This window comes from Leptopilina boulardi, unplaced genomic scaffold (assembly GCF_019393585.1).
Source record: "Leptopilina boulardi isolate dan_hultmark-lab unplaced genomic scaffold, ZJU_Lbou_2.1 LbouV2_214, whole genome shotgun sequence".
Classification (NCBI taxonomy): domain Eukaryota; kingdom Metazoa; phylum Arthropoda; class Insecta; order Hymenoptera; family Figitidae; genus Leptopilina; species Leptopilina boulardi.
In genome coordinates this window covers 521688-545892 of record NW_026137768.1, presented here as the reverse complement: position 1 = coordinate 545892, position 24205 = coordinate 521688, and the positions used below count along the sequence as shown (strand labels likewise).

The 24205-nt window shown below is 27.3% G+C and overlaps 4 protein-coding genes and 1 long non-coding RNA gene across 12 annotated transcripts in view; 3 read left to right on the top strand and 2 right to left on the bottom strand.

The window, feature by feature from the left end:
- LOC127279135 (tether containing UBX domain for GLUT4) overlaps nucleotides 1–7349 on the top strand; it is a 119689-nt gene extending 112340 nt beyond the window's left edge. For both annotated transcript variants that reach the window (XM_051301305.1, XM_051301303.1), the window contains 2 exons: nucleotides 4048–4213; nucleotides 7086–7349. In XM_051301305.1, the coding sequence (XP_051157262.1) occupies nucleotides 4048–4213; nucleotides 7086–7275 (356 nt within the window). In that variant the 3' untranslated portion in view covers nucleotides 7276–7349. The remainder of the gene's footprint in view (nucleotides 1–4047; nucleotides 4214–7085) is intronic.
- Nucleotides 7350–10685: 3336 nt separating this feature from the next.
- LOC127279133 (uncharacterized) lies at nucleotides 10686–14473 on the bottom strand. Of its 2 annotated transcripts, XM_051301300.1 has the most exons (3): nucleotides 14314–14473; nucleotides 13356–13498; nucleotides 10686–13223 (listed from the first exon to the last, which is right to left on the bottom strand). In XM_051301300.1, exons 2-3 carry the CDS (start codon nucleotides 13489–13491, stop codon nucleotides 10795–10797), a joined length of 2565 nt encoding a protein of 854 aa, XP_051157257.1. In that variant the 5' UTR covers nucleotides 13492–13498; nucleotides 14314–14473; the 3' UTR covers nucleotides 10686–10794. The 2 variants fall into 2 exon arrangements, with proteins under 2 accessions (XP_051157257.1, XP_051157258.1); XM_051301301.1 differs by lacking the exon at nucleotides 14314–14473 and having other exon boundaries at nucleotides 13356–13556.
- Nucleotides 14474–14556: 83 nt separating this feature from the next.
- LOC127279139 (uncharacterized) lies at nucleotides 14557–17536 on the top strand. 2 transcript variants are annotated; one of them, XR_007842594.1, is made up of 7 exons: nucleotides 14557–14825; nucleotides 15014–15150; nucleotides 15315–15407; nucleotides 15681–15779; nucleotides 16934–17238; nucleotides 17316–17440; nucleotides 17522–17536. XR_007842594.1 is itself a non-coding variant. In XM_051301309.1 (5 exons), exons 1-5 carry the CDS (start codon nucleotides 14657–14659, stop codon nucleotides 17102–17104), a joined length of 669 nt encoding a protein of 222 aa, XP_051157266.1. In that variant the 5' UTR covers nucleotides 14557–14656; the 3' UTR covers nucleotides 17105–17439. The 2 variants fall into 2 exon arrangements, 1 of the variants encoding a protein (XP_051157266.1); XM_051301309.1 differs by lacking the exon at nucleotides 17522–17536 and having other exon boundaries at nucleotides 16934–17439.
- Nucleotides 17537–18275: 739 nt separating this feature from the next.
- LOC127279143 (uncharacterized) lies at nucleotides 18276–19075 on the top strand. The gene is made up of 2 exons (XR_007842598.1): nucleotides 18276–18427; nucleotides 18519–19075. It is a non-coding gene; the product is annotated as an uncharacterized LOC127279143 (long non-coding RNA).
- A 2313-nt stretch (nucleotides 19076–21388) lies between these two features.
- Nucleotides 21389–24205, bottom strand: part of LOC127279132 (uncharacterized) — a 326137-nt gene continuing 323320 nt past the window's right edge. For 4 of the 5 annotated variants that reach the window (XM_051301296.1, XM_051301297.1, XM_051301294.1 and 1 more), the window contains exon 10: nucleotides 21389–23048. In XM_051301296.1, the coding sequence (XP_051157253.1) occupies nucleotides 22904–23048 (145 nt within the window). In that variant the 3' untranslated portion in view covers nucleotides 21389–22903. The remainder of the gene's footprint in view (nucleotides 23049–24205) is intronic. The other variant, XM_051301299.1, reaches the window with a different exon arrangement.

The following is a 24205-nucleotide window of genomic DNA, read 5'->3' as shown; positions in this document are numbered from 1 at the left end:
ACTTCATTGAAATTAATGACAGGGTCTGTGTGACCCAGTATGTGCTCCGAGGGTTAAAAAAACAATTTCATTAAAGAATTGTGAATATGAAATAAAAATTCTGCAACTTTTTTAAAAAAAAAAGAATTTTGTTAAAAAATTGTAATTGTTAAATAAATTTTAATCTAAATTTTTCTTATTTTTATGTCTAAAAAATTATATTTTTGTTGAAAATTATGATGGCAAAATACAAATTTAACTAAATTTTTTGATCTTTTATTTAAGAATTTTTTAAAAAGTTATAAGTAAAAATTTATGAAAAATATATCAGTTTAATTTTTATTATTTTAAAAAAAATTCTAAAGTTTTTTTTATAAATAAAGAAAAAAATTGCATATTTTCTATTTGATGAATGTTTAAAATTTGTAACTCTTTTCAAATCTTGACGCGCGTTCCGCCGTTCGGAATTAAAACGTAATTCGATGTAGGTATCGTGCATATCTATCTAAAGTGACAGATTTGACAAATTTCATTTTTTTCCTTAATAATTAAATAATCTTCTATTATATTAAGTTAACAAATTTCCAAAAACGACACCGACCCCGTGACCTCAACACCGTCCTTGGAAAATCTATTTTCACTTATTTTCAAATAAATCAAAATACTTTGCTATATGTTTTTAGAAAATCTTACACACTTTTATTTTGTAACATGTTTTTTCAATTTTAACCTGAAAATGGGTTATTTTGCATTTTAATCACAAATAATGGGTTATTTTGCAATTTTATGCAATTTTTTACGAATTTTTGGATATATACCTTTAAAATTACTCTATTTTTAAAAAGATACATATAAACAATTTTTTTTAATTTTTTATGGTTTTTTTAAATTATTTATTGTTGTTTTTTAAATTTTTAGTTAGGAACCTATAATATTATGCCTAATTTTAAGTGTCATTAAAATCAATTGTTTTTAACTTAATAATTTTAACATTTCTTATTTTAAAACGAAACATCTTCTATTATATTATGTTAACAAATTTAGCACCTTTTACATGTAAGAGCCATAATCTAAGATGAAATTTTTCACGATAACGTGGACTTACTATGTACATTCTACTTATAATAGGTTTCTTTATTTTAATTCTTTTGTTCCAAATTTTTTTTACGAAGTGCCTATTTCTACGCTAACGTAAGCTGATATTTCAAAACTAAACCTACGCGAAGTGACAGTGAAATGAAAAATTAACGTAAACCGATCTCCCAAAACTAAACCTACGCGAAATGAAAAAAGTTTCGAAAAAGTTATCGTAAAAAAAATAAAATTCACATTATTCAGGATCCAACGAATTTCGCAAAATACTTTCGGCCATATCCACCCCCTCTCGCCAAGATGTTTTTAAAAAGAAAAGCGAGCAGTACCTTACGCGGCTGAAGGCCGTGTTTACTATTTTGCGTTCACCGCTGCTGTAGACTCCACCCCACAATTTCTGCTAAATATTTTCGGCCATATCCACCCCCTCTCGCCAAGGTTACACTTCGCGTAACTATAGTTTTGGAAATCAGTTTACGTTAGCGTAGGTATAGAGCCAGCGTTTTTTTTATTTTACAAAAAACAGAATGTTGCGGCATATTGACATATAGTAAATTTTGTGCTTCTGAATCTACCTTATTTAATTTAAACCATGCAGTAAGTGTAGTGTTATTATTTCTCTTTAAGAACTGTTCTTCTGAACCTTCTTTAAAATATACGTTTTGTTCATTTTCAATATGAACAGCTAATCTTTAAATTGTATGTGACATTTCATGTATTTTAAATTCAAGCAATCTAAACATTGCTTCAGGAGGACATACATATCTTGTATTCTCATATTGTTTTATTTCATTATATTCTTTATTAATTTTTACATCATTTGAATCTTTAGTTGATTCAATATTTTCACTTTTAATATCATTATCCACAGTTTTCATTTCAATTAAAGCGCAGTCATGTCCTTTAAAAAAATATTTGACTGAATGCATGGATGAAGATACTGGTTCAATGTTAATGTGACCCTCTATAAGTAATAGCAAATAAGGATTATACGGCACAACAAATCTATTATCTGCTTTTCTATTTTTTTTCATAGAATTGAAATTATTCTCAAAACATAGATGGACACCTGCATCCTGTATCACATAGCACAATTATCGCTTTTACATTGACTACAATCATCTGTCATATTGTAATTGTGCCAAAAAAATAAAAAATTCTTTTAATTATTGTTGCAAATTATGTAGAAAATTTTTTATAAAACTGTTGGAGAGTATTGAGTTTAATTTTGTATGTGTAGGTGACGTCTTTCAAAAGGAACCTTTTTTGGTGCACTTAATTCCGGACAACAAATAATATATATAAAATCAAACAAGAATCTCTTTATAAAGGTTTACTCTGGATAATAAAAATAAAAACCGATAATTTAAAAGGTTTTTCGATTTATTACAAACATTTTTCTCAAAAATTTGCAAAATCTCCATGTGTTTGTGGGGCAATTTACAGCAATATAATATAATATAATTTAAGATAAAAAAAATATATTATAATATAATATGATATATTATTATATAATATAATATAATTAATATTGTTGTCATAACTATAATAAAAAAAACATCTAATATTTAACAATTGTCATTTCATCCTTCAATGATACTGATCAAAATTAAGATAAATTTTATACAATATTAATAAGATATTAATTTAAAACATAAATTATATATATAATATACATAAACTACAATAAGTAAACAACAATAAGTACAACTATAAACGAGCGAGCGTTAGCGAGCGAGGAATACATCACTAGTTCTCAATTAATTTAACATAAACAATGCAGAAGTGAACTCTTAAGAAGTCCATCTCTCAATTACAAAATGTTTTTTGAACAATTTTAGCTTATTTATCAATTTTTTTTACGTTATTCCTAATGTTGACCCAATATCCACCCAGCTGAAAGGAAAGAGAAAATTAAAGGGGAAATTAAAAATGAGCACTATATTATGTTTAATAATATTATAATAATTTTGGATTGCTTTTGAAATTGAAAAATCGAAAAACCCGTGTTAAATTAATATCCAGTGTCGGTAAGGTAGGTAGAAAACCATATTTTTTGAATTGCATGGTAAAATTACAATCAGTACACTGTTTACAATGTTTTAAATGCAGAGGTTTGAATTGATGAGTATAATTGTTTTTTGTTTAAATGTACGTTTCTTTAATAAATAATTATTCACTTTTGTTTCTAATTTAATTTTCCATTGTTTCTGCATCCATTTAATTGTCTTTTCTTGATTAATAGCCATACAAAAGTCGTCCGTTTCAGTGCGTTTACAAGCTTATGATCATTTTGGATACCGAAAAGTACTCGTATCCGAGATTCTCACTGATTCGCAGTTCTCGACATTCTCTGACAACGGGAGACCCCCCTGCCCAAAATGGCATATGTACAAATGTAAATAAAAGCTTATTATCTGTACTGTTAAATGCCGTATAGCTTTTTTAAAAAACTAATATGGCGGTTATTAGTGTCTGATGTCACTTGTGCTTCTATACTTATCTTGAATATCCGTGGTTTTATTTATATTAAATTACCGATCTTTATAAGATTTATGTTGTTTAAAAAGTATTAAGTACAATATTAAGTATTTAAAACTGTAATATACTATGGGATATTGAAAAACCATTAATTCATTAATAATTTTTTGAATAAAACTCGAAATTTTCAAAAACTAAAAATTTAAACTTCTGTCGCAACTTTTATTACTTTTCATTGTAGATTTTTTAATACATTTTTTCATATTTCTGAACAATCAATCATTTAGATTGATAAATAATGACAGACAAAAATTGATACCCCTTAACAACATTAATTTCGATGAGTTAAAATTTCACCTGTCCTTTCCCTCAAGTTTCCTGACGATCGGGTGAAAAGGCCTTTCTTTCATTCCGACCTTATGAAAAAAATTTTATTTAAAAAGTAAAATTTATTGCTTTTAAACCTTTAATTATAGAAAATTACTTTTCCATTAGATACAACACCTCCTAAAAACAACTTAAATCCAAATTGCCGACTAGTTGATGAAAATCTTGTACCTTCTGCAATTATTTACTATTCTGGACACAGTTCTCTTAAATCGGAGTTAAGAAGCAAGTTAACCGATCCAGTGGTCGCTACTATAGAAGCTATGAAAGCAAGGTAATTTTAATAGTAATAACATTTAATTGTTATTTCTTTTTAAGTAATATGTAAAAATATTTAAACGAAAAAATTATTTACACTGTAAATTTAATTTTTTTTGTCCAAAAAAAAGATTTTTTGCATTGAAACAAATTGATTAACCTATATAAAATCTATATTTTACTTAAAATCTATAAATTATATCATTTTGTAATTTAAAAAAAAAAATTTTCGTATTTTTTGAAATTTTTTTTCATCAAAATTTTTAATAAATTTTGTAAAAACCGTATTCCTGGCATGAAAATAAATCGATTGATGTATATAAAGTTTACATTTTACAAATATTTATGAAATTGATCGCTATTTTAGTTGTAATTCTTCTTTTAATCTTGAATAAAAGTGTATCGTGATGAGGAAGCTAAATGGTCATGAAATGAACACCTTATTGTTAAAACTTTTTTAAAACGCATTTTGTTAACATAACTTTTGGTTTTCTGGAAGTCTAAAGTGTTACTTTACAAGTTTCGATTCCGTCGCTATTGTAACCAAATTTTTTTCAGCTACTTAACTACCGTGAAATTTGCTATTCTCACAGCACCCCCAGTTTCTGTTTCAACTTTTAGTAGGAGATCCCACTGCAAGATTTCTACACTCATCTCTTTTATGGATGAAATTGATTTGAAATGAAAGATTTTTTTATCCTGTTTCCGAAACGCATAGGGTGCCTAACCTTTTATGGTCCATTTTTTTGATACAATAAAAATTTCTGTGAAAATTTGTTGAAATGTTTCACTCATAAGTTTTATGGATGAAACTTGTATTAATGGAAAGAACATGAAAAAAATAAGAAATAAATGATACGTTGCCTCATTTCCAATGGTCTCGTTTCCTGGCAGCCACTTAAAAATTTCCCACTTTCTGTTGAAATATTTCATTTATAACTTTTATGAAAAAATCCACCACCAATGTAAAGATTGATCATTTTTCTACACGATAAGAGTAGGTTGCCTAAAAGAATATGGTCCAGAAAATTAGTTGCCACATATTAAAAATTAAAAAATTTATTTGAAAGGTGAGAAAAACCGCGCAACTAGATGACACGAACGCTGTTGTTTTGTTTCTTTGACGTATATAAATAATAAAATAATTCGTTGACAATTCATGAAATGATTACCGAAAATATTTTAATTCAACATGAAAACGTGTTTTCTTTGCCGGAATGGGGAAAAAATACTAGATTTTAGTGACGAAAATTTCAAAAAATGTTATTTACTGATAAAATTCTTCAATGGAGATCCAACGCCTTTAAATGTAAACGATATTTTAAGTTTCAATAATACAAGCGATATGGCTGAAAGTTCTAATGAACAAGCTGATGATTTACAATCAGACATTGCGAGTTCCGATTCTGAGTCTGAATGAGCATTTGACTTTTTTGGTATTTTAAGTAATAGCTTTATCAGTTCCTTTATAATACAAAATGATATAGTATTATATTTCTGTATATAGTTTAGAATTAAATGATTAATAAATAATATTATAGTGTTTGTATTTTATATGTTTAAAATATATTTCCAGCAAAGAAAATTTTCAGTAAAATTAATATGGTATTGAGAGATTGTACAAAAATTAAAATTTTAAACTCCTAACTTTTGCAGGATATTGAAGTCCAGTTCTAGATAATTTTAAGTGAAATTTTAAATCTAATTTTCCTGTCCTATAAGTTACCTTAACATTTTTAAACTTGAAAAAATTTAAATTTATTAAAAAATTACATGACTTTTCAATGATCTTCCAGAAACTTAAAGATTCCACACCTTTCCAGTTCCAGAATTTCCAGAATTTACAAGTTATGTATGAACTCAGATAATTCGTATATCATTTTTAACAATTATGCATTTACTTAATCAGCAATTACCACTTTTAAATAAAATTTAATAATTATAAATTTAATATGTCTTTGCATTTAGTAATATGCAAGACTTTTTAAAATAATTACAAACGACAATATATGGATTTTATTATCGCAATTTAATATGATTTTTTAATTATAAACAGTTTTGCTTTTTTTATTATTGAAAAACAATTTGTTTTTTATTTGAGTGTTATATACGTTCATTTTGCATTATTCATTATCTTTTGACAAATTTTTAATATCAAATAACCTCTACGTATCAACAATTTATGATACGTTCGTCTTTTGTCACCTGTTTTACGTATATATTTTGCGCAATTTCTTCTCAACTTTCGAATACATTTTTCAATTTTAATATGTGGCAACTAATTTTCTGGACCATATTCTTTTAGGCAACCTACTCTTATCGTGTAGAAAAATGATCAATCTTTACATTGGTGGTGGATTTTTTCATAAAAGTTATAAATGAAATATTTCAACAGAAAGTGGGAAATTTTCAAGTGGCTGCCAGGAAACGAGACCATTGGAAATGAGGCAACCTATCATTTATTTATTATTTTTTTCATGTTCTTTCCATTAATACAAGTTTCATCCATAAAACTTATGAGTGAAACATTTCAACAAATTTTCACAGAAATTTTTATTGTATCAAAAAAATGGACCATAAAAGGTTAGGCACCCTATGCGTTTCGGAAACAGGATAAAAAAATCTTTCATTTCAAATCAATTTCATCCATAAAAGAGATGAGTGTAGAAATCTTGCAGTGGGATCTTAGACTATAAATAACATGTATCAAAAGAGAAAAATAAAAAAATTCGATTTTGTTAAAATGACGACGTTTCAAATTTACACGTTCATTAAAAATGACACATAAACAAACTTGTTCATAAAAACATTAAAATATTATTATCTACTGTAAACTATTGTAAACTTATTGTAAACTTATAAACCGTTTGCATTTCTTTTGTTTTTAGAAAAAGAGAAACTCAAGGAATATCAGAAAATAAGGCCAATTTGGAAGAAGCAAATGTATCGAGTGTTGTAAGTGGTAGTACCACCAGTGATAAGTATGTAACAAAACCAATACCAGGAACAAGTAAAGTGGACGAATTACCTCAACAGAAAATGCCCACACCAATTTGGTTTAAAGGATTATTTAAATAAACTTTTTCTGAAATAATTATGTATAACTGTGCTATTTGAAAATTTATTATATTAAAATTTATTCATTACTATTAGTTCTTTTGTTATTTAGTAACAGTATGAATATGTGTAATTATTTTGAGGCACTTCCCTCTCCTTGTTACAAAAAAGCAATATATAATCCAATAAAAAAACAAATTTTAACTCTTAGACGGGCAAGTTTAAAAAGTTACGTAAGCGGGCAAGCCGGGTCCCTTGAACCCTGTAGAATTTAGATTCTTTTGTATACTAAAAAAGATCTTGTGTGTTTTTGGTTTTCTTTTTATTATATTATGAATTTGAATGTAGTACAATATGAAAAAGATGGTTAAAATCTTAAATTCAAATAAATTTAAATTTAAATGAAAAAATTGGAAAGAGTAGAAAAAGTATGTCGGATTCATTCGTCAACATTGATTTGGCGCACATTCGGCAACGAATTTCAATTTTTTTGATGTGCAAGAGTGCAGTGCAAACATGTAGTACTTTGGTGCAAGCAACAAAATGTCCTCTTACAGCAAGCTTGCTGCAAGTTTTTGTGCTGATTAGGAATGCAGGATCCACTTGTCCGTTCATGCCGGTAAAAAGTTTTAACACCCATGTGCCATCATTTATAATTGGAATATGCAAACTGTAAAAGCGTTCAGAAGTATTTTTGTTGCATTTAAAAGAATTCCTATGATTAGTAAAAAGTTATTGAAATAAAAATTAATCTTAGCCATATTTTTGAAAAAATTATTCATTTTTTTAAGGATATTTTTGATAAAAAAATTAATTTCTGTCGCAATAGTTATGATTAAAAAATTAATCGTTTTCAGCAATATTTTTGATAAAATAATACATTTTTTTCACCAATAATTCCGTTTAAAATTAATTTTTTAAAACTTTTTTTGATAAAAAAATTTCATTCTTTTCACCAATATTTTTTTAACAATATTTTTCATAAAAAAATAAAATTTTGTTACCAATATTTTTGGTAAAAAAAATAAATCTTCATCAATATTTTTGATTAAATAATAATTTTTTTTCACCAATATTTCCGATTAAAATTAATTTTTTCAACAATATTTTTGATAAAAAAATTGTTTTTTACCAAAATTTTTGATAATATATTAATTTTTTTCACCATTATTTCCGTTTTAAATCAATTCTTTTCAACTTTTCTTTTTTTCAAAAATTATCTTTCTGACAGGTATCAGGTGGTAAGGGTTGGTGGTGAATTTAGCGATCCTTTTCTAGCAACCTCTGGGGTATCACAGGGATCACGCCTAGGTCCCTTAATGTTCATTTTATATATGAATGATATTAAGCAAATATTCAGGCACTCCTCGTTTTTACTTTATGCTGACGACCTCAAGTGTTATAAAGTGATTCATCCGTCTACCTTTCAAAAAGATATTTTGAAGTTACAAAGAGATTTAAAAAGACTCCAAAATTGGTGTGTTAAAAATCATTTAAGTATTAACATTAAAAAGAGTTTTGTTGTAACCTTTTCGAAAGGTAGTGTAAATTTATATTTAAACAACTACACTATTGATGGTCATATTTTGGAGAGAGTAGAGAGGGTGCGTGATTTGGGGGTTGTATTTAATAGTAATTTAGTATTTAATGATCATATTACTGAGACTGTTTCAAAAGTCTCTAAAGTCTTGGGTTTTATAATGAGATGTGCCTCTGTTTTTCATAACATGTTAACCATCAGGACTTTGTACCTGACGCTTGTCAGAACAATTATAGAATATGCATGTATCATTTGGGCACCTTTCTACGTCTTCCATATAATCAGAATTGAACGTGTTCAGAACAAATTTCTTAGATTTGCTGCGAGATTACTCAATATCCGCTTTGATGTGCAAACACATGATTACAGGGAACTTAGATCGGTATTAAATATACCATTGTTAAATTTACGGTTCTACTTTGCAGATATGGCTTTTTTGTATAGACTTATGAATGGAGCTATCTTTTGTCCTTCACTTCTCTCTATGATAAATTTATCAGTGCCCAGAATGTTTTCTAGGCGATATACATTGTTTTCGGTGGCATTTCACAGAACTAATTATGGTAATAACTCATTGATTGCTAGACTTAGCAGAGAGGCAAATATGATTTCTGACGACATTAATTTCTTTGATAATAATGTCACACGATTCACAACATCATTACGTAATATCTTGCTAAACGAAAACTAAAATATCTTTTCTTAAGTGGCTACCTAGATTTAGTAAAAATAGTATTGTAATTTTTAGATTTAGGAGTACTTTTGTACGAAAGGGCATGTCCCGTTATGTTTCAAATAAATAAATTTAAATAAATAAACTTTTTTTATATAAAAATTCATTTTTTTCACCAATATTTTTTATTAAAATAATAATTTTTTTGATAAAATAATACATTTTTTTACCAATATTTCCGTTTAACAAGTAAAAGTTTTTCTTTTAATAAAAAAAATACAGAAAAAATTTAAAGAAGAGAAAAAAAGAGTGCTGCCACCTACCTGCTAAAAAGCCCAGCAAGAAGGAGTGGATTAAGAGACATTAATTGGCATTGGAAAAAACAGACAATCGAATGCCTTTAAATGCCAATGAATTCCGTTTCTTTCCTGAATCCCCTTTAATGCCCTCTGTAGATTATAACTTGATTAGTTTCAATCCGTTTGAATCCATCAAAATTTTATGTAAAGTTTGAATGCCGTTCAATGCCTAACTAAAAATAAAAAGTTGAATGAAGCCAATGCCATCCAATACTATTTGCTTTTAATCCCTTTCAATTACCTTTTTAAGTATGAATACCCTAACAGATGAATTCTTTTTAATCCTTTTTACAAAACTATTAATTTTAATACCTTTTAATGCCTTGTATGTAAGATGATGTGGAATAGACGAATGCCATTGAATGCTTTTTTTTGAGAAATTAATTTGAGTACTTTTTAATGCCATTCAATATAAAAAAAAGTGTTAAAAAGCGAATGCTAAATAATATTTTTATTATTTATGTAATTAATGAATAATAATTTATAATTAAATTATTAAAATAAATTTTCAATTGAAAAGTTTAATTCCTATAAAATATTGGAATAATTGTTTTTTAAACATTTAATCACAAAAATAATACATAGATTTCATAAAATATATTTAACAAATAAATTACTCAGGTTTGAAAAAGTTCTTTTTAAATGTTTTAAATTTTATTTTGTATAATTACGTAAAATAATTTTGCTTTAAAAATATATGTTTTATGTTGTTTATTTTTATTTATATTATAAAGACATTTTAGCATTATATCATTTTATTTTGTTTGAAAAAAATTTTTAATTTAAAAATAAATTAGTTCTATATAAGTTTATCATTTTTATTGTAAAAAATACAAATATAAATTTATGAAATCGCATATAAAAATACAATAAGTTTCAAATTCGCAAAATAAGTTATTCAAAATCATTACGTATACAATCAATTTAAAACTCACAAAGTCATTAATTTAAAATTATTTTAAATTAAACTATTGTGCCTCAATTGTGTTTGGAATGAGGCACACATAATTACTTTTTTCTAATTCCAGAACAACAACTTTTCCTTTAACTTCCGATACAGAAATTGGTGCATGCTGTACATTATGTTTAACGTGAAAAATATGTGAAACTAATGTATTACCAATTAAAAATGGTTCTAGAATTAATTCCCTTACTTCAAAGTTGATATTTTTTTCAGAAGTAACCACAATTTTTGTGATTTGAAAAATTTTATTATTTTTAGCAACGAAAACTGTGTCATCAAATTTTTTGGAACGAAGATATTCTAAACTACTATAAACGCAGTTCTCGATAACACATCTTTCGTATTCTTGTTCTACTTGAAATTTATTTCTTAGACTAGGTCCAAAAAGAGTTATGTCGCCTATTTTTGTGGAAGATAATGTACATGTTTTTGTAGTAAAAAGGTTTTGACAGTATTCACTGACTTTATCTAGCAAATAAGGATTACGTGGTGTTAATTGATAACGCAATTGGACGAGAGATTTATTAGCTATTTGCTGCTCTACACTTTTTGGACCGTTTATCATTTGTTTCAAGTTGTAAATGTTATTCTCAAAAGGGAACGCAGATGTAGCCCAAAGAGGACCAGACTTTTTCACAGATTGAACAATGTGCAGGACAATATGCACATTAAAAGTCATTTTTTCTTCATGATACAGATAGTGATAATTCGCAACGAAAACTAATAAATTTTCTTCGCATTGGTCAAGTTCTTTCTTGGTAATTTTAGTTTTTAATAAAGTGTGAATCGAATTAATAAACAGTGCATAATGTTCTAACAATTCATTTGGTAAATATTTCGACAATATTGGTAAGCTAAAAAAAAGTAGCCACGATTTCCAGTGGGTAGCCTTCCATAAAGATTTCTTTGATATTTTTTCAGGAAGTCTATGCAAGTCTCTTGGAGGTTTTATACGAAGGATTTCTTCATCAATATTTTTTCTATCCTCTGGAGAAAAAACATTTTTGTTCCAAATATTCCACAATTGCTCCGTTACTCCCAAAAGTGAATTATGTAAATAATCAAGCGGAAAGCCCCGAACCATATCAAGATTCGGTGTATGACAAAAGGCAGATTCTCCCTTTACTCCTCGATAATGTGTGCCGTAATCTTTAACGTATTGTACATCATTCGAATGAGACTTATTAGATCGTAGTTTTGGTTCCTCTTCCAAAAAAGGAAATCTAATCCCACTAGCTTTTTTAATATATCTACCAGGATGATAACAATAACTACAACTGCAGTAAGCGTTAAACTGAAATCTAAATTGTAATATAGGACGAGCAATTGAATCAGCTACAACACTTAACGGAGAGAATATTAATGTTATTAGATCCACGTCACCCGGAAGTTTTACTCGCATGCCTTCCGAAAAAAGGAGAAAAGCTTGATCATTGAACGTACTTATAAAGAGGTTCATAAGATCGGGCTTCGGTTCTGAAAGAAGAACCATAATACCGCAGAGCAAGATATATTTGAAGCGAATGTTTATAGGAAGAAAATTTAACAGTATCTGTAAAGGCCAAAAACCTCTTTTGGATATATGGAAAAGAGGTGCCCCATCTGTGCTAATAGTATAAGTCAAAGTATTTGGTTTTGATTGAGTTGTTTCTTTATACAATTCAGAATCTTGAATATCGTGGATATCATTTTGTAAAGTGTTTTTTGTATTATTTTTAATGCTAAGATGAACAGCATCAGCAACTTCTTTGTTTTGAAGTAACATTTCCAATTGATATTTTAAGTTTACGTGGACAAAAAAATTAGGATAACCTAAGCTAATAATATTCTCTTTATTACATGTTTCACATTTTTTTTTCTGACCTTTAATGTCTTGTTTGTAAGAAGAGTGCAATAGTTTATCTTTTTTGGGACAATGATGACAGTAAAAGTGATAGGAAATTTTATCAGATGGTGCATTAAACACTTGTGCTAATTTATAATTAGATATCTTGAAATCTTTAAAGTTTGGTCCCGCAAAAATTTTTAACATTTCAATTAAAGATTCTCTAGCTTTCTGAGTAAGGCCATATTTTACACCATAAGCTACTACCATCTCGACTACATTATTTACCGTAATTTTTGATTCGACAAACATTACTTTATCCCCATCTGGAAAAGTCGACGATGAATCAGTTTCAAACGATGCGCCTTCTATGATTCTCGAGTTAAAAATACTAGGAAAATCTTCTGTTGATCCTATCGTCTCCTCGATTAAATTCTCGTCATTTTTATCATAATCATCACATTCGTAATCATATTCGTAATTTTCAAAATTTTTTTCTGTTTCCTGAGATTCTTCAATTTCTTGTTCATTCCATTCTTCAGGACTCTCCATGAATGAACTGCACTGTGCCTGTAGGTCATCTGTTGCACTAGTTTGCATTGCTTTTTCTAAAAATATAAATAATTTACACTTTGTCACTTAAATATTAGCACAATAATTTGCAGATAAATTTGAAAATTGAAATGGAATAAATTTATTATTTTTTTAAAGGCGTTCATCTAAATACATAAAATGTTTACCTTCATTATTAGATTTTTTCAAGTTCTCTTGATAAGATTTTTCCCATGCTTTGTGAGTCTTTTCACAAACCATTTCCGCACAATAGCTTGGATCCAAATGCATTTTATAATACTTTGGTTTTTTAGGAGGATCCATTTTTTAGCTGTACAGAACAAAAAATTACTTTAAGTCTATATAAAATTAATTAAAAAATTTTTAATTATATTATACACTCTTTACTATGTATTATGATCTTTTTAAATGAAATGATAAAAATACGACTTTGAAAACCAAATTTTACTATTTAGATCAGCTTTATGCTGTAAATCGTAAGAAAGTTTGTATTAAAAAACTTCTGCTTCATTGACCAATATATAGTATTATTAATCTTTATAAACCGGTCATTAGAATTAAAAAATTAATAATCTCTTAATTTTTTGACAACAAAAATAAATTATATAAATTTCGTTTTTTAACATTAATTTTTATAACTTTTAATATATAAATTAATTATACTTATATTATTATGATTCAAAAAAAAAATTTTCTAAAGATAACAATTTTAGTAAAATAAATAGAATTTTAATTTTAAAAATGCTAAAAAAATTTTTTTGATTAAGTATAACAAAAAAATTAATTAGTAATAAAATACAATAATAATTAAAGTAAACTTTATATATGATTTTATTTTTTATGCTTTTTCATTAAAATTTTTTCGAAAGGAAAATATCAATATTAACAAGAAACATTTTAAATAATAAAAAACATATCTAAAATATATACACACTTTAACAAATTCGATATTATTAATGTAAAAATTGATTTATTACCTTGACATTGAAAGGATTCTATTCGCTAGATAAATTGGATTTAGATTTATACATATTGTATTTTCAATAATCCATTAAAAATTTAATTTTTGCTCTTTATTATGAGAATTTTTTTCAATAATCGTAAAAATATATATTTATGACTTACTGTAATGTATCCTCATCTGCAGGTGAAATAAATTTTTTATTTAAATTATTTATTATTGCCTCAAAAGTCGTTCAGTTAATTAATAAAGATTAATTAACTTAAGATGAACATGTTTCTACTATTATATTATGTCTACTACACTCCGACCGTTGAAGTGCACGAGGCACGCGCGCACTGCAGAGACAGGATAGGTTGCTTCATACCTAGCCTTACCTTGTTACTTGATAGCAACCGGCGCGGCATGCAGCATGAAAAGTAAATTTTTCGTTGTGTGATTACGTGTTTGTTCAGTGAAATTATTGTTTTCTTTTTGAGTTGTGTAAAGTTATAAACGCGTTAAAAAATGTTTGCAAATGTTTTGTTACTTTCTTGCAACCAAAAAATTAAAATCCACACGTCTAGAATTAAACGATTTGATTCTAGCACTCATTCTCCTTATCAAAAGTATAAAGTAATACGTTCCGTAAATGGGAAAAATAAGGAAGAAGATTGCGTGGTTTTACATTTAGCTGGTGAGTTTAAAATTATTTGATAATAGATATATAATAATGCTTTTATTGAAAATATTCCGTATTCTCTTTTTTACATCCCGTTTATACGTATCATTTTGTGTTGGACAAAACCATGTGTTCGATATTGGCGCATGGTGTGATGTTACGTTTTCTTGACATTATTATCGTTTATTTTATTCATTTTTCAGAAAATGAAGAAGAACTTAATAAAGCAATTGATACGCAACGTGCAAAACGTCCTAGTTCTAAAATGCTAATTTCAGCTAGCGAATCTACTGACGATGAGGAAACTTCACCACAAAATTATCATACACAAAAGCGGAAGGTGAGTTTTGATTATGTTTTCTTTAAATTTAATATGGTTACAAATGTGATAATAATTATGTATAGTATTGATATTAAACTGTTATTTATTATTATAACTGAATTAGTAACTATAAATAATCATTGTGAAATCACTTCAAATATTTGAAATGTTTTAATTTATAGAGTGATGGTGATGGAGAACCACATTTACCCGCTTTGATAAAAAGACTCATGCTTATAAAACAAGGACATAACAAAGAATCCAGTTCTTTCAAAGTACGTTTTTATATTTTAGTTTCAAATTATTTTACAATATTTTCTATTAGACTTAGTTGAATATTTGATATTTTGAGATAATTAAATTATTAAATCGAAAAAATTATTTAATATGAATAATGATGCGATAAGAATTATTTATACTGCTAATTATATTACTATAATAAATTATAATTAGCATTAACTGCATCAATAACAAGGTATAATAACTTTGTATAATCAATAACATCGTTTAATCACTTTAAATATTTAAATTACTGAAATAATTTACAGGTGAATAATAACAGTGATGATGAAGAACATTCACAAGCTTTGGACAAAAGACTAGTGACTAATATACAAATACAAAATAAACAGTTCGATTCTTCTAAGGTATGTTTTCAAATTATTATTTTTAATATGAATTGTTAAGAGGAAAATTATTCAATGATTTTCCTTCATTTGAATTTGTTTTAAATGTAGAGTTATAAAGCCTCAAAAATTTTATTTTTGCCTAATATAAATATTTTAAATTATTTTGAAAATAACTTAATTGAAATTTATTGTTTAAATGTGCATGAATAATTTTAAAATCAAGAATAAATGTGTTCCTGTATTTATTGTCTACAATTGATGTGGTAAAATAAAAAAAAATATATAAATTGATATTAAAAACTTTATAATATAAATATTATTTAAATAGTAATTTATTATTATTGTAAATATTATTCTGGTAAGATGATATATATACGTTAAACTCAACAACGTTTATAAACACCGTTTGAAAAAAAATACTTTTTTCTATTACAATTTTTTGAAAATGTTTGTTTAAAAAATTATAAACTTTAGTCAACAGTTATAAAAAAAAATTTGTAGATAATAAATAATATTTTCTGCTGGAAAAAATATTGAATTTGTTAAAAGTAGAGTTTTGGACTTAAAATTAGTTTGCCTAGACCATGACAAAAGTTTCAAGAGAATCAAAATTTTTAAATTTTTTTACAACAATTGAGGAATAATTTTTCAGAAACTGATAAATCCATTTTTTAAAAAAAAAATTAAGATAGACATATTTAACATATTATGAACTTTAAAAATCAATCTTCTACTGTAGATTTTGTGAAAAAAATTTTATTATCAAAAATTTTAAAATTTTAAAAAATTTGACTTAACCTAAAAGATGCAGAAATTTTTTGTTACTAGAAAAATTTACCAAACTTTTAAATATTTTAATTATAATATGCTTTATTTACAAACAAAACTTAATAAATATAAAAAATATTCAATTATAAACGATTTTTTATAATTTTTTACATTAAAATGAACTTCAGTGGTTACATATGTCAGAAATGTCCTTTATTGTTTGAGTTTCTCGAAATGACAAAATTTTGATTTATCAGATTTTGAAAACTTATTACTCCTCAATTATTCGATATGTATAGTCTAATAATATACTAGAAACTTGGTAAAATTTTTCACGTTATTCAATATGTATCAACACTATTAACTACTTTTAAGAAAATAATGTTGATTCTTTTTAAATATAGAGTACACCGCAGAACCGTGCAAATATTTTGCCTGTACTTCAAGAAAATGTGATAGTAGTACAGAAAGTGCAGAAATTAGAAAAGGAATTAGAGGAATGTAAAAAAGATCTAGAATTTGTCACTAATCGTTACAGCGAGTCTCAATCTGAAATTGAAAAATTGGAAAAATGATTTAAGAGTGGCAGAAGTTAGTGTACAAGTATCAAATGAAGAGATACTTAATAAGGAAAATGAACTGAATTTAATTCGGCAGGTTAATAAGGATTTGCAGATAAGTGGCATAGATAAGTTGCAGCAGACTGTTTGTAAGAATCAACAACTACACTTAAAGAAATATAGTAATTATTATTCAATATCTATGTTAAAACTTTCTTTTTTACAGCAATGCCCAATTTAAATCCTGAAAATTCATCGAATGCGTTTTTTCTTCCTATTGATTCAAATCTTGGAAATTCATCGAATGCGTGTATTCCTCCTATTGGTTCATGGAATTCTGATAACACCGAGGTTAGAACAAAATGATATTTTGTTATATTACTGAAAAATGTGTATTGTACAATTGTAAAATAAATAATTACATTCTTTTAGATACACTTGGGTCGAAATAAATGGTTGTCTAAACAAGCTTATTATTTGGCTTGTAACGTACCAAAGAGAAGGATACAAACATTTCCGAAGAATATATTAGTAGCTTTATGTGGATATCCCCTACTGAAAATCCCTGTACAAGATCTTGTACAATTTCCTGTACAGGATCAGCAACTGAACTTGTACAAGTTCTGGCCAGTTCCTGTACAGGAAAATGCATACGAATTTGGAACAAGTTCATGTGTGAGATCTTGTACAAGATCTGGTGCAACATCTTGTACAAGAAAGATACTTGTACAAGAAAATGTACATGATCTTGTACAATTTCATGTATAAGTACTTGTACATGAACACGTCCATGTTCTTGCACATGTTAATTCATGTTTTTCTTTACTAAAAATTAAAAACTTCAAAGGCTGCGCAATAGTTTACTTTAACCTTTACAGCTGCGCAATAGTTTTTAGCATGTATGAGTTACGAATCTTAGTGGTTAAAAATTATCAAAATCTCAAATTTTATTAAAAAAAAAAATTTTACAACTATACATGTGCAAGAACATGAACGTGTTCATGTACAAGTACTTATACATGAAATTGTACAAGATCATGTATATTTTCTAGTACAAGTATCTTTCTTGTACAAGATCTTGCACCACATCTTGTACAAGATCTCACACATAAACTTGTTCCAAATTCGTATGCATTTTCCTGTACAGGAACTGGCCAGAACTTGTACAAGTTTAGTTGCTGATCCTGTACAGGAAATTGTACAAGATCTTATATAGGGATTTTCAGTAGGGTGAAGTTTTATCAAACAGTACCGTTACTGGTAAGAAAAGTAATAGAACCAAAGAGCAAAGTGGAAAAATAGAGCAGCTTGATCCTATTGTTATTTTAGCAGTAAAAGGTATTGCCTATTTTATTCTTTCGAATATTTTTTATATTTATTTTAATTATTTAACATTTATTATTACTAATTAAATTTTATTATATTTCAGTTTCAAAATATATATATATATATAGTTTTATCAATCCAAACTAAAAACAAATTGTTTTAAATTGAAGTGTTATCGGTGCTAGGCTTGAAATTGAAAGTGAGAATAGTGCTAATGGACAAATTGTTTCTGATGTCGATCAACATGAGCTCTCTTCTCAAGAGGATTCGCAAATATCTGCTAATATTGATCCACCCTCTAATGATGATTTACAACAGCTTCTTGCAGACGAAAATGTGCAACAGCTTCCTGCTGACGACAATTTGCAAGAGATAATAGATTTCGAATTTGTTCCGTTTGAACAAAGGGCAGTAGTAACAGAAGACGTTACAGAAGCGTTACAAGCTTAAATTAAGTTTTTTCGTTCACTGTTTTAAAATTTTATATTTTGTCATAGATTAAATCATCTTTGTTTTATATTTTGTACTACTATATCGACCATGTTATATCACGACATACAACAAAAATTGTATGCAATACCACAAAAGATTTTAAGTCTAGTCAATTATTATTTAAGAATAAAAAATAAATGATTAAAAAATATATTTGCCATGGAAAAATATTTCTTTTTTTGTAATTAATTTTAATTTGTTTTTATTCTTTCTAATTTTTATTCTATATAGCGTAAGAAAAAAATGGTATTAGTTGGCATTAGAAAACATTCATGTGAATGCTATTTAATGCCGTTTAATGCCGTTCTTTCATTTATTCCTTTTAATGCCTTTTAATTCCCCATAATACACTTGTAGGGATTCAAAAGTATTCGGCAGAAAACGGAATTAAAAGGCATTGAAAAGTTTCAATACATTTTAATGACATCCTTCTTGCCGGGAGCGCAGCTGTATTGATTTTATCGCCAAATGTTGATAATAAACTGTAATAGATTAAAATTAATAAAAACATTAAATTTTTATAATTATTAAACAATAATCATCTTAAAATGCATAAAACTTATTGATTTTAATAAATATACTACCAATTTCATCATTTTTTTAATACATTTTAGACAGAATTTCAATCTTAATCTCGTGTTCCTCGAATGCTCCGCAAATTTCGTGGAGCATTCTCCTCATACAAATGGCCAGGGAGGACATCCCTGTGATATTGTGCGGAATATTCCTGTGATATTGAGGGAATATTCCTCTGCTATTGATGTAATATTCCAGTGATATTGATGAGATAATTTAAAAAATTCTAAAAAAAAAATTTTCTATTTTTAGGGTTCCGTACTCGGTTTGGAACCCTATTAATATCGGTTTTTTTGAAATCGTGTACCCCCCCCCCTAGCGGCCACACAAATTTATTTGGAGGGCTGAAAATTAGTACACATATGTATTTTCGCGTGTAGATTACAGGAAAAATATAGCGAACTTGATTGGAATTGATTAACATAGCGTTGTCAAGGAAAAACCATGAATTTTTACGAAAAATGTCTAAAAGTGACTATGTACCCCCCCCCTAGCGGCTACATCTTTTGATATAAAGAGCTCAAATTTGGTACACTTACGTATTTTTACGTGAAAATTACAGGAAAAATATAGCGAACTTGATTCGGATCAATTTACATAGCGTTGTCAAGGAAAAATCAAAAATTTCGAAAAAAATGATTTATTCTCTCTAGCGCACACAATATTCAACCCAGACAGTTCATATTTAGTATACAAATGTATTTTTACGGGAAAAATACAGGGGAAAAAATCGGTCACGATTAGAGTTGATGATTAACTTTTTATCAAGTTTTTCAAAAAAAAATGACAATTTTAGGAAAAAAATGTATTTTTCCACCAAAAACGAACAAAATTTTATTTAAAGGAAATTAAATTGATATATTTTAACGTATTTTTACGTGTAGATTACAAAAAAAATATAGCGAGCATGATTGGAGTTGATTATCATAGCGTTGTCAAGGAAAAGCCATGAATTTTTACGAAAAATACCTAAAAATGACTATGTACCCCCCCCCTAGCAGCCACATCTTTTAACATAAAGAGCTCAAATTTGGTACACTTACGTATTTTTACGTGAAAATTACAGGAAAAATATAGCGAACTTGATTCGGATCAATTTACATAGCGTTGTCAAGGAAAAATCAAAAATTTCGAAAAAAATGATTTATTCTCCCTAGCGCACACAATATTCAACCCAAATTGTTCATATTTGCTGTAAAACTGTATTTTTGCGTGAAAAATACAGGGATAAAATGTAAGCACGATTGGAGTTGATGATCAATTTTTATCAAATTTTTGAAGAAAAATGATAAATTTAAGAAAAAAATGTATTTTTCCGCAAAAAAGTTGATCTAAAGTGATTCAAATTTATATATTTTTACGTATTTTTACGTGTAGATTACAAAAAAAATATAGCGAGGATGATTGGAGTTGATTTTTCTGGGGCTGTCAAGAAAAAACTGATAATTTTAGAAAAAATCATGAATTTTCTCCCAATAAAGGAAAAAATTTTTTCTAAAGGGCTTCAAATTTACTATTTTTACGTATTTTTATGTATAGATTATAGAAATAATTTAATAAACATGATTGAGTTTATTTCTTCAGTCGTTACAACTCTAAAACAAATAAAATCGGACAAGTGCGAGTTACACTCGCACTGAAATCGAGGGTTCCGTACTCGAAGCGAACTTATTTGGTATAAAAACAAATGTTTAAAAAATATGTGTTGTATGACAACTAATATAAGTGATACGAAGAGGAACAATTTTCTTGAATTTTACAAAATTGTTCCTTTTTGTATCACTTATATTAGTTGTCATACAACACATATTTTTTAAACATTTGTTTTTATACCAAATAAGTTCGCTTCGAGTACGGAACTCTCGATTTCAGTGCGAGTGTAACTCGCACTTGTCCGATTTTTTTTCATTTATTTATTTTTTTATTTAAATATTCAAAACAATCAAAACAAACATTTTAGAATTTTATAAATAACAGGATTATTCTCTCTATATCACCGGATATTCCCTCAATATCACAGGAATATTCCGCTCAATATCACGGGGATATCCCCTCAATATAACATGAATTTTACGGGAATATTCCCTCGGTATCATACGAATATCTTGATATCACCTTGATATTCAAGCAATATTCCGTGCTACATTAGGTCTCCTCTTAACTTTTTTTCTACATTTTTTACAAAAATACACAACTCTAAAATTTCCTCTCTCAGTCTCAACAAGCTGTTCCTTCAAATCCTCCTCCTGCCTGCCACCTTTCCACTCCATCATAATTTTTTTAACTTTTTCCTCTTGTAATTTTCAAGCATTTCATTTTAGCCAAAATTTCTTTACTTTCCTTATTCCGAACATACTTTCCTCAATACTCAGCTCCCTTCTCTCCTGAAATTATTTCTTTATCTAGTTTATTAAACGTTGAATTTCCCAACTGCTTATAGAAATAGTCTTTTTAATGTAAAAAATAAAAATATATACGACAGTTGTCATTACATAATTCTAAATCGCTAGAAAAACACAAAAGGAATAGCGGTCTAACAGACCGCTAAAAGCACAAAGCGTGATTTTCTTCTAGGGTGCAGTTTAGTTAAAGACAATTGTACATCGTTTAAAGTTTTACAAATTTTCCTGTACAGGATCTTGTAAAGGAATTTTCAACTGGGTTCTAATTATTGAAAAATTAAGGACTAATAAAAGCTATTAATATAAAAAGTTGAATTAGTAAAAAATAATAAGTTTCTGCTGACATAGAGCTGAAACTCCTCCACAAAATAATAATAAAAACTTAATGTGTTAGGTTTAATATTCTTCTTAAAACGTGCGAATCTAATGGGATTATTTGGTCAAAAAGCCATTACGAATTGCGGTTAAGTGTAAATAAAAATAACTGAACTTTTAAGAGCGATTTTTTCAAAGATAATATTTGATATAAATTAATACATTACATCAATAAATAATATATATATTTCAGTCAGATTCTTTAAATACTGTAGAAGTGAGAAATATAAATCAATAAAAAAATTTTAAACATCTACACGATAACCATTCTTAATAATGATTAAATTTTCAAATCGTTTATCTTAAATAAATTGAATACTTCCACGAGGATTTCGAATCCACTTTTATTTCTAAGATTTTATCAGAAGTAGAGTAATGTTGATTAAAAGTACACAATGCCATATTGCAAGTTAGGTTAATATTTTTCTTTGAAAATCAAGCGATTGCAATCCTAATATAAATATACAGCACTTTTTTTCGTCAGGTACTAAATCATTTATAACAAGTTTAAAAATGTTCATTAGTGTATAACATTTTCAAGGCTTTTGTCTTGAAGCATAAAGTGTATTATATACTTTATGACTTGTAAATTTAGATTCAGTATTAAACATTCGACCTTAAATTAATAGATGAAACACTTTTTTTAAGTACCATCTGATTCTTCTTGTGATATAATGCTTGATCTATTAGATGTTACGTCTAGATCAATACTGAATGGTTTAGACGGCTTTGGTGTTACTGGTAATGATGAATCTTCTAAGATACTGCCACATTCTAAAGAGCTGTCACTGTAATCATATAATTAATGTTTATTTTATAAATTGAAATTATTAAGATCAAAATCTAATTAAAATGTATATTTAAAGGAATAATATTTAATAAAAGTAGGCATTATTTTTTAAAACGAAATTTTCTGTTAAGAAAGAATTGAATTAATTAAAACATGTAAAATTATAAGGATACTAACAATCGGTGGAGGGATACTTTTCCCAATAAATATTAATCCCGAAAATTTATTTCTTGAAATGGACAATCACAATCGTATCCAAGAAACCAACTATGTAAATTCATTGTTGTATAATAAATGAATTATTTATTATTTATAACCATTCAGCCCTGTTTAAAATCTCTGTATAAGATCTTGTTCACGAAAATGTACAAGTTCAGCAGCTGAACTTGTACCAGTTCTATTAAAGAAAATATCACGGAGGAATAGTAAGGAGACCGATCTCTGCGTTTGAAAATGTCAGAAAAACATGTACGATAAGTGCCAGGTGCAGTGCATTGTACTCAACTGGCCAAAGTAGTTGAGCATGTGCATTGGACCTCAATTTTGACAGATGAAAAGTATGGTTATGCGATATACATATTATGATGTCACAAAAAAATCTTAGTGTTCAGTGTTTATTTCAGAAATTTTATTTACCATTGCGATATTGAATCTCCAAAATCATGTGTAAGTATATAATAATTTATGCTATTGGAATATTTAAAGTGTCAATAAATTGAAGTAATTATTAAAAGAATAATGGAGCCATAGTAATTACAAACATATTATTTATTATGTATGTCATGAAAAAGATTTTTCTTACATCCTGGCACACAGCACGACATTTTAAAATAAACATTAATAATAATTATTAAAATAATAACAATAATAACACATAACCCCTTCATCACAACACGCATGGAAGACTTGAGAAATATACGTCAACCAGATCTCACTCGCACACTTTTTGCGAGAGAAAGAATAGTAGTAGATTTGGTTCATGCGCCGTAAGAGCGCATGCGTTGGCGTTATACTGGGTATATCCTTGTATATCTCGCCATGATCCGGTAAGTGTTATATGGTATAGGTATTTCCAAAGTTGGAACATGAGTAGAGCAATTTATGTTGAAGTAGAAGCAGGAGAGTCAAAGGTGGATATCAATGCTTAAGTTGGTT